Source organism: Hypanus sabinus, chromosome 25 (genome assembly GCF_030144855.1).
Source record: "Hypanus sabinus isolate sHypSab1 chromosome 25, sHypSab1.hap1, whole genome shotgun sequence".
NCBI lineage: Eukaryota > Metazoa > Chordata > Chondrichthyes > Myliobatiformes > Dasyatidae > Hypanus > Hypanus sabinus.
In genome coordinates, this window is record NC_082730.1 from 22,154,454 (window position 1) to 22,167,369 (window position 12,916).

Below are 12,916 nucleotides of genomic sequence, written 5' to 3' on the forward strand. Positions count from 1 at the left end.
ATTTCTGGGTAATTTTGTCCCTGACTACAAAGGAGCAGAATGACCATTCAGCCCCTCAACCATATTCTTTTGCAGCTCTTCAGATAAAAAAAAGATCCTATTCCTGTAAACAGCAAGTCCTGGACAGCTTTCCAAGTTAGGATGACGTGATGAAAACTGTTCAAGTCACACACAGGGAATGACCATTTCCAACAAGAGATGGGCAAAATACTTCCCTGTGGAATTTATTTTCTCGTAAGTTTATTACTTTCACATGTACCAAAGTACAGTGAAAATCTTGTCGCATACTTTTCATACAGGTCACATCACTACACGGTGCATTGAGGTAGTAGAAGTTAAAGCGATAACGGAATGCATAATAAAATGCACAAACACAAGAAAATCTGCAGATACTGGAAATACAAGTGACTCACACAAAATACTGGAGGAACTCAGCAGGCCTGGCAGTATTTATGGAAAAGAGCTAACAGTCAAAGTTTTGGCCCAACCTCTTCATCAGGACTGGAAAGAAAAAGATGAGAAGTCAGAATAGGAAGGTGGGGGGAGGGGAGGAAGAAGTACAAGGTGGTGGGTGATAGGTGAAACCGGGAGCGGGGATGGGGTGAAGAAAAGAGCTAGGAAGTTGACTGGGCTGAAGAAGGGTAATCTGACTGGAGAGGGTAGAAGACCATGGAAGAAAGGGAAAGGGGAGGGGCACCAGAGGGAGGTGATGGGCATGTGAGAGAGGAAGATGGGAATGGGGAATGATGAAGGGGTGGGCAATTACCAGAAGTTTTAGAAATCAGTGTTCATGCCAAGAGATTGGATGCAACCCAGACTGAATATAAGGTGCTGCTCCTCCAACCTGAGTGTGGCTCTATTGCGGCAGAAGAAGAGACCATGGACTGACATGTCAGAATGGGAATGGGAAATAGAATTGAAATAGGTTCCATCTTTCACCAATCAACTTCCCAGCATTTTACTTCACCTCCTCCCCTGCTCCCAGTCTCACCTCTCACCTACCATCCTGTACTTCTCTCTTCTCTGCCACCATCTTTTTACTCTGATTTTTCATCTTTTTTTTCCAGTCCTGAATAAGGGTCTTGGCCTAAGGCATCAACTGTTTACTCTTCTCCATAGATACTGTCTGTTGAGTTCCTCCAACATTTTGTGCATGTTGCAGAATGAAGTAAAGTGTAGATAGATGATGAGGTGCAAGATTATAATGAGGTAGACTGTAAGGTCAATAATCCATCTTATCATACTAGGGAACCATTCAATAGTCTTAATCCAATGGAGAAGTTGAGCCTGTTGGTACATGCTTTCACAATGGAAGAGTAGGTGGAGTCTTTAATTATGCTGACTGCTTTACTGAGGCAATGGGAAATATAGACAGGATCCATGGAGGGAAGGCTGGATTCCATGATATGCTGAGCAATGTCCACAACTCTCTGAAGTTTCCATCAGTCATGGGCAGAGCAGTAAGCATACCAAGCTGTGATACATCCAGAAAAGATGTTTCCTATCATGCATCAACAAAAATTGTTAAGCATTGACAGGAATGTGTCAAATTTCTTTCGCCTCCTGGGGAAGTTGAGGTGTTGATGAACTGTTGTAGTTGTGGCATCTGCATGTTTGGACCAGGATGCTATTGGTGATGATCACTCCTAGGAACATGAAGTTCTCAATCCTCTCAACCTCAGCACCTTTGACTAAATCAGGAGCGTGTGTATCACCCTTTCTCCTGAAGTCAATGACCAGCACTTCCATTTTGTTGACATTGAGGAAAAGGTTGTTGTTGTGGCACCATGTTACTATGCACCCTACCTCTTTCTTGTAATCCAACACATCGTTATTGACTGCTATGGTGGTATCATGGGGAAACTTACAGAAGGAGTTGGAGCAGAATTTGGCCATACAGATATAAGTGTACAGGGAGCAGAGTAGAGGGCTGAGAGTGCAACCTCGTGAAGCATTAAACTTCAGAATAATGGTGGTGGGGGTTTTAATGCCTATCCTTACTAATTATGGTCTATTGATCAGGATGTTGAGGATCCAGTTACAAAGGGAGCTGTTGATTTCCAAGTCTCAGAGTTTGGTAATGAGTTTGCTTTGAATCATAATTTTGAAGGCAGAGCTGTAGTCAATAAGCAATAGTGCTTACTGTCCAGATGCTCCAGAGATCAGTTCAGTGGCAGGGCAATGGTGTCTCCCATAGACCTACTCCAGCAGTAGGCGAACTGCAGTCATGCAAGGTTATCTGGGAAGCTGGAGTTGGTGCATGCCATGTGTGTTCTTGAAACACTTGGTTATGATGAATGTCAGAGCAACTGGCAGTACTGGGTTGACAGTGGCCTTCTTAAAGCAAGTGGGAAACACAGCTTAAAGCAGGGAGAGATTAAAATTGTCTGAAAATTCTGCCACCAGCAGATTTGTGCAGAATCTGAGAGCACAGTCAGGCATAGCATCTGGACCAGATCCTTTTCAGAGGCTCACTCTCTGCACAGTGACAGTGGGTTTGGGTGCACTGGAGGTTGCGTGGTGGATATTGCCATAGCAATCCTCTTCTGTTCAAACCTTGCATAGGATGGATTAAATTCCTTAGGAAGTTATTGTTGATGCTGCCTGACTTTGTTGTGTAGTCTGTTACAGCACGTAAGCCCTGTCATAACTGAAGGCTGGTCTGTGACTCAATTTTGCCTTAGTATCTTTACATTTAATGGAATTGCCAAATAAGGTATCCACCATCGATATCCTGGGGCTTGGTGGAGTGGGGTCTGATCAGAGATATAGCTGAAACCTATCAACTGTTGAAAGGCCTGGGTAGAGTGGATGTGGAGAGCATGCTTCCTATTGTTGGGGAGTCTAGTACTAGAGGGAATAACCTCAGAATGGAAGGATGTCCATTTGAGATGAAGGTTAGGAGGAATTTGTTTAACCAGAGGTTGGTGAATCTGTGGAATTCGTCGCCACAGGAGGCTGTGGAGGCTTAGTCATTGGGTGTACTTAAGGCAGAAGTAGATAGGTTCTTGGTTGGTCAAGGAGTCAAAGATTACGGGGAGAAGACAGGAGAATGGGATTGAGAGGGAAATAGATCTGCCATGGTGGAGCAGACTGGGTGGGCTGAATGGTTTAATTCTGCTCCTATGTCTTATGTTCTTATGGACTTCACATCCAGACTTCCAAGGCCTTTTCACCATCTAAGAGACACATTTGGATTATAAAGAAGTTTTCTCCCCTTGACTATCTGTGACATATTGTAATTGCACACATGAAGGTTATTAGCATTCAGAACAAAATGATCCACTTAATTCTCACCCTAACCTTAACCCCACCCCTAACCCTTGTCTATAGTGTGTCCCAGAAGATACACTGCAATAACTTCTCTTTTTTTTTTAACAACAAGGATAGCAGGTACATGAGCACTGGGAGAAGGATGGATCTGTTGACTTTCAATCTCTTTCTGAGCAGGAATCCCAGGAAGGAACCAGTATAATTCAAATCTGATACCAAAATCAGGCCCAGGATTATAGAGTGATGACAGTGCAAACAACAAACAACCATTTTAGTCCCGAAGCTAAGTTGGAATATCACGCTTTGGTAACGAACCCCTGATGTGAATTGCAACTCTGTGGGTGGGTGAGTTATCAATGTTCTAGCTCACAATGACCATCTACACGTCTTAGCTTAACATTGGCTTCCATAGTAGCAATATTCTTTTTCCCTGTTTGATAATTATACAATAACCTTTGTGTGACTGAGTGTCTTTCAGCAAAGGAAGAGTGAAATAGGACTGCCAAAAGATTGGAACTTCCACTAGAACAAGAGGTGGGTTGAATGGGGTGGCAGGAGGTTGCTATGGAGGTGAAATGGTGGAATGGGGGACTGATTCTGCATTACAAAATAATTAGAAACTAAAATGCTTGCCAAGTCAGAAGGAGAAAATAATAGCGGGAGAGGCTGAGGAAGTGATCAATAGGTCAGTGCTGAGGGTAATTTGTGGCCTCAAGTCAGCACATTGATCCGGGCAATATCTAAACGGGCACTTACACAGTAATGATGAAGGACTGCTGCCGTGCCAGAGACCGAGAAGTCCCTTGTGACATCGTGAGGAAGGGGCCCTTCCACTGTTACAGCAGTGTGGTGGTTATCGCTGTAACAGCTTGGGGCATTCCAGAGTTCAAAATTCATTTCTGACGCCTTCCCGAAAGCAGTTTGTATGATCTTCCTGTGAATCGCATGGGTTTCCACCTGATGCTCTGGTTCCCTCCCACTGTCCAAGGACACACCAGTTAGTAGGTTAGCTGGTCACTGTAAATTGTCCTGTGATTAAGCTAATATTAAATAGGTGGGTTAATAGCAGTGTCACTCATCGGGCCAGAAGAGTCCGTTCCAAGCTGTATCCCTGAATAAATGAATAATAGAATTAATGGTGATGATATTTGAGTGAACCTAACCCAGTTTTAGCTACGTTTGACACAGATGCTTGGAATTCCGTAGCAAAGAGGCTTAGGGGGTTAATGGACAAGGAAAAATCTTCTGCTCAGAATACTGCATGTTTCCCAACGTGAACCAGAAATACAAGGGTGAGTCAAAAAATGTCTAGCTCCTGTCAGTATGAACCTCCCACTTTACACGCAAGGTGCTGCCCACAAATGATGCTGTACATGTTGGGAATTCGCGAGCAATAGATGTCGGCAGAGGTACTGGCCTCCTCTTTTTCCACTTTCACCACCATGGTACATCTCTGCCACATAGTATTTTAAGCATTTACACACTTGTCTTATGCCTCTAAGGCAGAGGTTCCCAACCTGAGATCCATGGACCCCTCCTTTAATGGCATAAAAAAAGCTGGGAACACCCACTGTAAGGGGATCCTCGCATCAATTAATTTGTAACCCCCATTGCCTCAGCTTCATAAACACAAAAGAATCTGCAGATGCTGGAAATCCAGAGTAACACGCACAAAATGCTGGAGGTCAGGCAGCACTTAGGGAGAGGAATTTAAGAGTCGATGTTTCAGCCTGAAATGTCTGCTCTTTCATCCCTCTCCGTAGCTGCTGAAAAGCCTGCTGAGTTCCTCCAGCATTGTCTGTGTGTTGCCTAGGCTTCACTTGGCTGACAAGGATTCACCTGTGATACTGCGATAGCTGTCGGAACAGAAAGAAGACAATTTTGCTTTAGGCTGATTTTGTTAGTCTATCAGACCCTGCCTAGTCTGTACCTTGAGTCAAACCCATTCTTATTTCTGTAACTATTAATGTTCAGGCACACGACAAACATCTGCCAGTCTTAGCTTAACAGTGGCTCCCATAGCATCAACATTTTTCCCCTGTGTTATAGATGTACAAATATTCTTTGTGTGACTGAGTGACTTTTAGCTCGGGAAGGGAGAAGCAGGGCTAGAATGTAGAGCTTCCATTGGGACGAGAGGTGGGTTGAATGGGGCGGGGGGGGGGGGGGGGTGGTTTTATGGAGGTTGAACTGGGGACTGATTCTGCATAGCAAAATAATTCAAAACTAAAATGCTTGCCAAGTCAGAGGGAGAAAATAATAGAGGGAAAAGCTAAGGAAGTGATCAATAGGTCAGTGCTGAGTGTAGGGTAATGTGACACCATCACTTACAGTGTACAGATTCGACGGAACATAACATAAGACTACCTCTCGGTTCCACAACAGTCGTCCCTCCTGTTTTGTCTTACCCAGCCTCGCTGGCAGACAGTACAGTGCAGACTGAACTCTCTTCCTAATGGACACGTGGAGCATATTAAATTCTTTCGGGCGCTGATTTTTAACAGGTTTTTTTTAAAAAAAACTTCCTTTCCCTCGCTGTTAGCCGTCAGCCTCCTACGGTAAAGGGGAACATGGACAACAGTCTGCATCGTTTGAAGCAAGAATTGGTAAGGTGGATTACTGTCTTTAAAAGAGTTTTGTTTTTGTTTTGTAACGTGGATGGTTGCTGTGAAGTTATTCACCGTGTGCAGTGGCGAGAATAAAATGAATGCCTATTTATAATCAAACATTGACTCCCCGTCTCCTTCAGTTAATTACTTTCGGGATAATAGATTGTGAGGAGAGGTGTTAAAACCATTCCATCTGTCCCCGGATTAAACTGCAAATGAACATGAATTCTAATGCAGCTCTGCAAATGTAAGTCATTTTCAGAATTATTGAGTTAAAATGGAAATCAATGCACTTAGCTCGTTAACACTTGTCCTTTTCGGGAGAAGGCGTGATTTCTATCATGTATAAATTAACACTATAGGATTCCGTGTTAATTTTGTTGTGTGCGTTGTGCTTTATGAGTTTGAAGGGTGGGATCTGTGGTAAACTCCCCACCCCTCTACTAAAGCAAGCCTTCCCCCCCCCCCACAGCTATGCCCCCCCTCCCTCCCTCCACGTCTGCCCACTCCCTCCGGGGTCCCCATTTACAAGGTCAAAGGAGGTGACATGTCGGCAGCTAAAAGACCACCCAAAAAAGCAGGAGCTGAATGTTAGGGACCCAAAAGACAATAATGAACCCTTCTGAGTGGGGAGATGTGGAAGGGCTGGGACGGGGGTGGGGGGAGAGCGTAGTTTGGGAGGTGGCTGCAGTTGAATTCTAAGCGAACCTCTTCTTTGCAAATTTGGGAGACTGGGCGTTGATCAAACTCCTCGGAATACCGTCAGGCGAGAAATCCAATTTCCTCTCTGTTGCCCGGGATTCCGCGTACTCACCAAAGGGCTCCTTTAAAAAAAATCGTATTCTTAAAAAAAAGACGCACAGTCCCATTTAAAACAGTTTCTAATTTTCACTTTCCGTGGCTCACTTTCTACGGAATGTGCACTGGCAACGAGAGTGTGTGAACATTTCAATATTCCACCACCCCCACCCCCGCCTCTGCTCTGTTTGCATTGCCTTTTGTGATTATTACTACGTTCAAATCACACTACATATGCACGCACACAAACTCATCCCGACTCATTTTTTTTAAAGATTAATTTCTAGTCCTCCCAATATTTATCCCGTTTTAATTTGACAGTGCGGCGAAATTTCAGCTGTTTGGACAATGTAGAAAACTTTCAAACTTTCTCACTGAAACCTATGGAATATTGAAAAGCTTAGAGTGGACGTGGAGAGTATGTTTCTAAGAGTGGGTGGAGTCTAGGACCAGAAGGCACGGCTTCAGAATAGAGTGGCATCCATTTAGAACAGAGATGAGGAGAAGTTTCTTTAACCAGAGGGTGGTGAAACCGCGGAGTTCATTGCCACGGAAGGCTGTGGAGGCTAAGTCATTGGGAAGGCTGTGGAGGCCAACTCAAAGCGGAGATTAATAGGTTCTTGATTAGTAAGGACGTCAAAGTTTACCGGGAGATTGGGGTTGAGAGGGATAATGCATCAGCCACGATGAAATGAAAGAACAGACTCGATGGGCCGAATGGTCTAATTCTGCTCCTATGACTTATGGTCTTGTGGACTAACTAAAGTATTCGGACACTGTATCCCAGGATTTATAGGGGAAGGTTGAATACGTTAGGTTGTTATTCCCTGGAGCGTAGGAGAATGAGTGAAGATTTGATGGAGGAATTGGATGACGAGGTGGAGACACGTCTCTACCAAAGGAAGTATAAGGAGCCCTCTTCTAGCCTGTAGCTCACCCCGGGCAAGGCGTAGCACCTGCTTACCTCCCCCCCCCCAACCCTACCATGGCGATCGGGGTCACGTAAAGCCATGGGAGGTGTCGTGAATTGTATGAGCGGCGGGTGCACATCAGAGGTCCTGGTTAGCCACCATTGACGCCTGACAGACAGTCTCTGAAGAGCAGTGATAATGGCTGCGGTCACCCGTCTTGTAAAGACACTGCCTAGATAGAAAGCAATGCTAAACCATTTCTGTAGAAAGAAAATCCCAAGAACAATCATGGCCGTGGAGATAACAGGGCCACGCATGTCATACGACAACGTCTGATGCAAAATTATTAGGGGTAAAATGCAAGCAGGTTGTGTGAGACTAGAACTAGAGGTCATGGGTTAAGAATGAAAGGTGGAACGTCCAAAGGGAGCCTGAGGAGGAGCTTCTCCCTCAGAGAGTGGTGATAGCGTGGTTTGAGCTGCCAGAAGAAGTGATGGATGCTGGTTCGATTCAACATTTAAGAAAATTTGGATAGGTCCATGGATAGGAGAGGTATGAAGCGCTATGGATCAGGTGCAGGTCGATGAGACTAGATAGATTAATATTTCGGTACGGACTAGATGGGCCGAAGAACTTGTTTCTGTGCTGTAGTACTCTATCACTATGGCACATCAGCAGCTCCCTCAAGTTTAACGTGGAGGCACAGTTTTTTTGAGGGAGTTCAATAAACAAAACAAAAAAATAGTTTTTTGAGATGGAGGCGAACGAGTCTCTGTGGAATATTAATGTTGGATAATGCTTTGTCAGTAGACATGTTAAGTTTTTTTTAAAAAACGATCACGCCTTGAGGTGCTGATTAGCTGGATTAACCAAGCGACACCCATCCAACACCCCTTTGATGGGCTTGTCTTTGTGACCAGGCTCCTTGTCAATCAACAGTCTCTTATTAATAAAACACAGCTCTTTTGAAAGGATCTTTTGCTCGTCCCACTGAGCAGCGGATCTGTAGCTGTGCGGGGAAAGGTAGTGTACTAAACTGGGCAGCCTATGTTCAATTAAATACGGGGCAGGATAATGAAAGAGTGCGGCTTTGTTCTGGGGCTGTTAAAGCCTGTTCAATAGACAGAATGAGTCTATGTGCAAGATAATACCGCTCCCACTGCTGTGTGTTGTATGTAAGAATGTATTAGTGACAGTCAAATGGACGGCAAGTGCTGTAATACGTTATATATAGACGGGCATGTGTTTCAGCGAGAGGGTCATTTGAAATATTCCCTCGTTGGGGGAAGGGTCTCGATTGTACTTTTTTATATATAGCTCTCAACTGGGGGGGGGGGTGCATTTGTATTTCTAACGATGGAGGAGTTGTACCGAAACGCTTTGATTACAGGTCCGGAGGGCAGATTACACCCATCAGCTCCGAATTACCTTTCAAAGCAATTTATTGAAACGAGTTTGGTGACAGTCATCCTGTTGGGAACTTGCGTGAGGTCTGATTGCTGCAGTCAAAACAGAACAGACGAGTCCACTTCTCCCCCCCCCCCCAAATAAAATACCTAAATGAGCAGTCTCTCTATTTATTTCCTTTTGGGAAATTGCGCCTGGCCGGGGAACAGTTTTACTCTGCATTTCTAATTGTAAGCACACAATGAGAGAGCCTTGCATAGGTTCAATGGAAAATGAGCACGTCCTTCCTGTAAACGCGTGAGAAGGGGAAGTAAACCGGGAGTTAAAGCGCAAGGAAGTGGATTCCTCTCGCGGTTCATGAGTTAATGGGGATGGTATTGAGTTGCTCTTGGTGTCTCTGATGCGGTGCTAATGGTGTGAATGTGCTTTGACAGCAGTCCATGAAGGAGGCCGGAGATGGGCTCCAGGATCAGATGAATTGTATGATGGGCGCTCTCCAGGAGTTGAAACTTCTCCAAGTGCAGACAGCTTTGGAACAGCTGGAGATTTCGGGACTGCGGAGCCAACCGCCATCCATCATTCCCCGCCAGCCACGGCTGAGGAATGGGAGAGAGGACTCCAAGATCAGGCAGTGCCTGCAGGAGAAACACAGCAACCCCAGCGGCAGTGGTGCAGTCCCCCCATCGGGCGACGTCTCCTTATTCAGGCCGGCCGATAAGCCTGTGAGTGGCTGGTCAGGGGATTATCTGAAGGAGGCATCCTGTTTTGAGGTGCCGACGTCGGCGACGTCTTCTGGGGCTTTAGACTGTTTGAAGAATGGGCTGGCATCGCCTAGAGTTGACCTCGGTCAACAAGCGGTTCCATCAACAGAGAAACGCCGGATTGCAGCGGCCAGCAAGACAGTCGGTGAGACAACCCAAGCCAGCGAGGGCTCCAACGATTGGACCTCATCTCTGCTCTCCCAGAGCAGGAACAGGCAGCCCCTCATTCTAGGGGACAATGTCTTCGCAGACTTGGTGGGTAACTGGTTGGACTTGCCCGAGCTGGAGAAGATATCGCAGGCCGCCCCTGTGGAGGGTAGGGGTCGACAAGACCACGTCCCCATTATCAGCAAGTCTCAGGAATTCCAGAAGAAGTTAACGCTCACGGCCAATATCTTCAAGAAGCTGCTGAGGAGCGTGCGGCCAGACAAGGGCAAGCGAGCCCAGGCGGCGGCCGCCAACCCATCGGAATCAATCACTAAACGATCCAGCAAGGCGTCTAAGCAGAAGGTGACTTTTTACTTTGCATTGCGAGGCAATGGCGCGCCAGCCAGCCGGCCCCTGGACGGCGCTGGGAGTGGGGCTACCATACCAGAGGAACACAGTCACCGTGCCCACACTTGCACCAGGAAGCTGGTCCAGCCTGTGACGAGCAAACACTCTCAATTTGACTACAACACAGTGGTTTGGGTCTGAATTTAGTTCCTGGCAACACAAGTGAACGAATTTGCACTTAATTCCTTTGCCACGTTTCATAGCTCCCTCCCCCAACTGTTTACAGTACATTTTTATCAAAATGTTTTTTTTTTGTTTGAATGGTTGAGTGTCCAGATTGAATTGTATCAAGACTATTTAATGGGTCATTGGTGGATGAAGTGTGTTCAAACTTGATACTTCTTCAGTTTGTTGAAGATTTATACCTGAACTGTGATATCTCATCTGGTAACTCAGCCTTGAGGTTATGGAACCTTCCATCACATCATCCACTGGAACATTTGGTGCACTATGATGTAATGGGTCCTTTATGTCCTTCTGGGTTAGATACCATTCACCATTGAGCAGCAGACAGATGCACAGGCTGGTTGGGCTCACAGAGACCCAAGGGCTTTTGAGTGTCCTATGCTTTGATCCATTCCATCTGATGAGAGGCCTTGAGCCTACAGCATTGGGTTGGATTTGAGTCCTCCCTTAGTCTCCCATCTCAGGGTTGTTGAATCCAGAGCAGAAATGGGACCACAAATCTCTATGGTGCCAATGATTTAATAACCCAGTAATACATGGGATTTTCCACTGCCACCCTTTGTCTGCAACAAAGCTTTCATGGAACATTACAGCACAGTACAGGCCCTTCAGCCCATGATATTGTGGCAACCTTTTATCCTACTGGAAAATCAATCTAACTCTTCCCTCCTACATAGTGCTCCATTTTTCTATCATCCATGTGCCTATCTAAGAATTTCTTAACTATTCCTAACATATCTGCCTCTATCAGCAACCCTGGTAGAGCATTCCAAGAGCCCACCACTCCCTGTGTGAAGAACTTACCTCTGACTTTCCTCTCATCACCTTAAAGTTATACCCCCTTCTATTAGCCATTTCCACCCTGGGAAAAGTCTTGGGCTAATCACTTGACCTATGCCTCTTATCGTCTTATATATCTCTATCAAGTCACCTCTCTTCCTCCTTCAATCAAAAGAAACAAGCCCTAACTCGCTCAACCTATCTTTATGATATGCTTTTTAGTGGAGGCAACATCCTTGTAATAATAATAATAATAATAATAATGATAATTCTTCTTCTTCTTCTTTCCTTTCTTCCTTCCTTCTTTCTTTCTTTTTCTTTCTTTCTCTCTCTCTCTTCCATATCCTCCCTACAAAGAGGCAACCAGAACAGAACACAAGTGTGTTCTGCAACACTACCTCACAGTTCTTGAACCGAGTCCCCTTACTAATGAATGTCAACACACCATACACCTCCTTAAAAACCCTCTCAACCTGCGTGGTGACTTTGAGGCTCTCCTCCTGCTTAACCTGCCACTTCCGTTTGCTGGCTTATTTCCGCGTAGCAAAATGAGTGGGCACATGCTCAATGTCACATGGTGGTGTGACGACTTCATCCGACGAGTGTGAGTATTCTGTAGCCTGTGAACAAGTGAGATGAAGCATTGGATTTTGGCTTTTACTTAGAACTGATTTGACTGTTTTTATCTGGATGTAGTGTGTAATGTGAGGTGTTATGCCAGGTAATATCCTGGCCTGTACAGAGCTTTTGGTTGAGTGTGCTCTCCATGGGGACACGGAGCTAGATGATCTAATAAATGTCGATTGTGCCCCCATGTTTAATCAAGGCTGATTGATCTTTTAAGTGCTATTGAGAATCAGTTACAAAAGGTGATATGCCTTGACTATTTTTGTTCTTTTTTTCGGAGTTTATTTGTTATTGTTCCTTAAGGCTTTTGCCCGACGCCGGTCCCCGAGGCCTGAGTTGACGTAGTAGTAGTCCTTAAGTCTGTTATAGCTGGTGGGGGTGGGGGTAATGAGGATAAGCTCTTACTACCTATTAAATCAGGGGTGACCAACCTTTTACGTTCTATGCGTCAATTTTTTCACGCACGAGTTCAGAGGCAATTTTTTCCACGCACGAGTTCTATATTAACATATTTTTACAAGAACTGAATGGGGGTACAAGAGTTGCATGGTGCATCTGAACTTGTGAGTGAAAAATTGGCGCATGGAATGTAAGAGGTTGGCCACCCCTGTATTAATTTTTCACGGTGGTGTGTGTCTCAAATAGCCTCTGACAACCAAGTCTATCTCCTGGCCATGTATGGCTCAGCCACTAAGCCCAGTGGAACATTACTACAGAATGGAGAATGGGCAAAGGTGGGTTACTTGTGCCTTAAAATCAGGCTCATCAGCTATAGTTGGCAGCTTATCCAGGAGAAGGTGATCTCTAATCTCAAACCTCCACTGCTTTGCAGCTATAACCAATTTGGTAGTAAACCCCAAGGAAAAATCCAGAGCTGGAGCCCTAAGGCAATCCCACATTGAGTCAATGCTGTCTGGCAATTCCTGTGGCACCTCTGATGCCAATCTGTAATGGTCTCTGCCAATCTGTAATGGTCTCTGCCATTCTTTTGGATTCATTAGCTGCGTAA

The 12,916-nt window shown here is 45.2% G+C and overlaps 1 protein-coding gene across 1 annotated transcript; it reads left to right on the plus strand.

Annotated features, from left to right (window-relative positions):
* Window positions 1-9,212: 9,212 nt before the first annotated feature.
* inka2 (inka box actin regulator 2) lies at window positions 9,213-12,094 on the plus strand. The gene has a single exon (XM_059950665.1). It carries the CDS (start codon window positions 9,439-9,441, stop codon window positions 10,453-10,455), a length of 1,017 nt encoding a protein of 338 aa, XP_059806648.1. The 5' UTR covers window positions 9,213-9,438; the 3' UTR covers window positions 10,456-12,094.
* Window positions 12,095-12,916: the final 822 nt, after the last annotated feature.

Excerpts from the sequence above, each read along its gene's own strand:
- inka2 (XM_059950665.1), top strand. The coding sequence starts at position 9,439 with ATGAAGGAGGCCGGAGATGGGCTCCAGGATCAGATGAATTGTATGATG.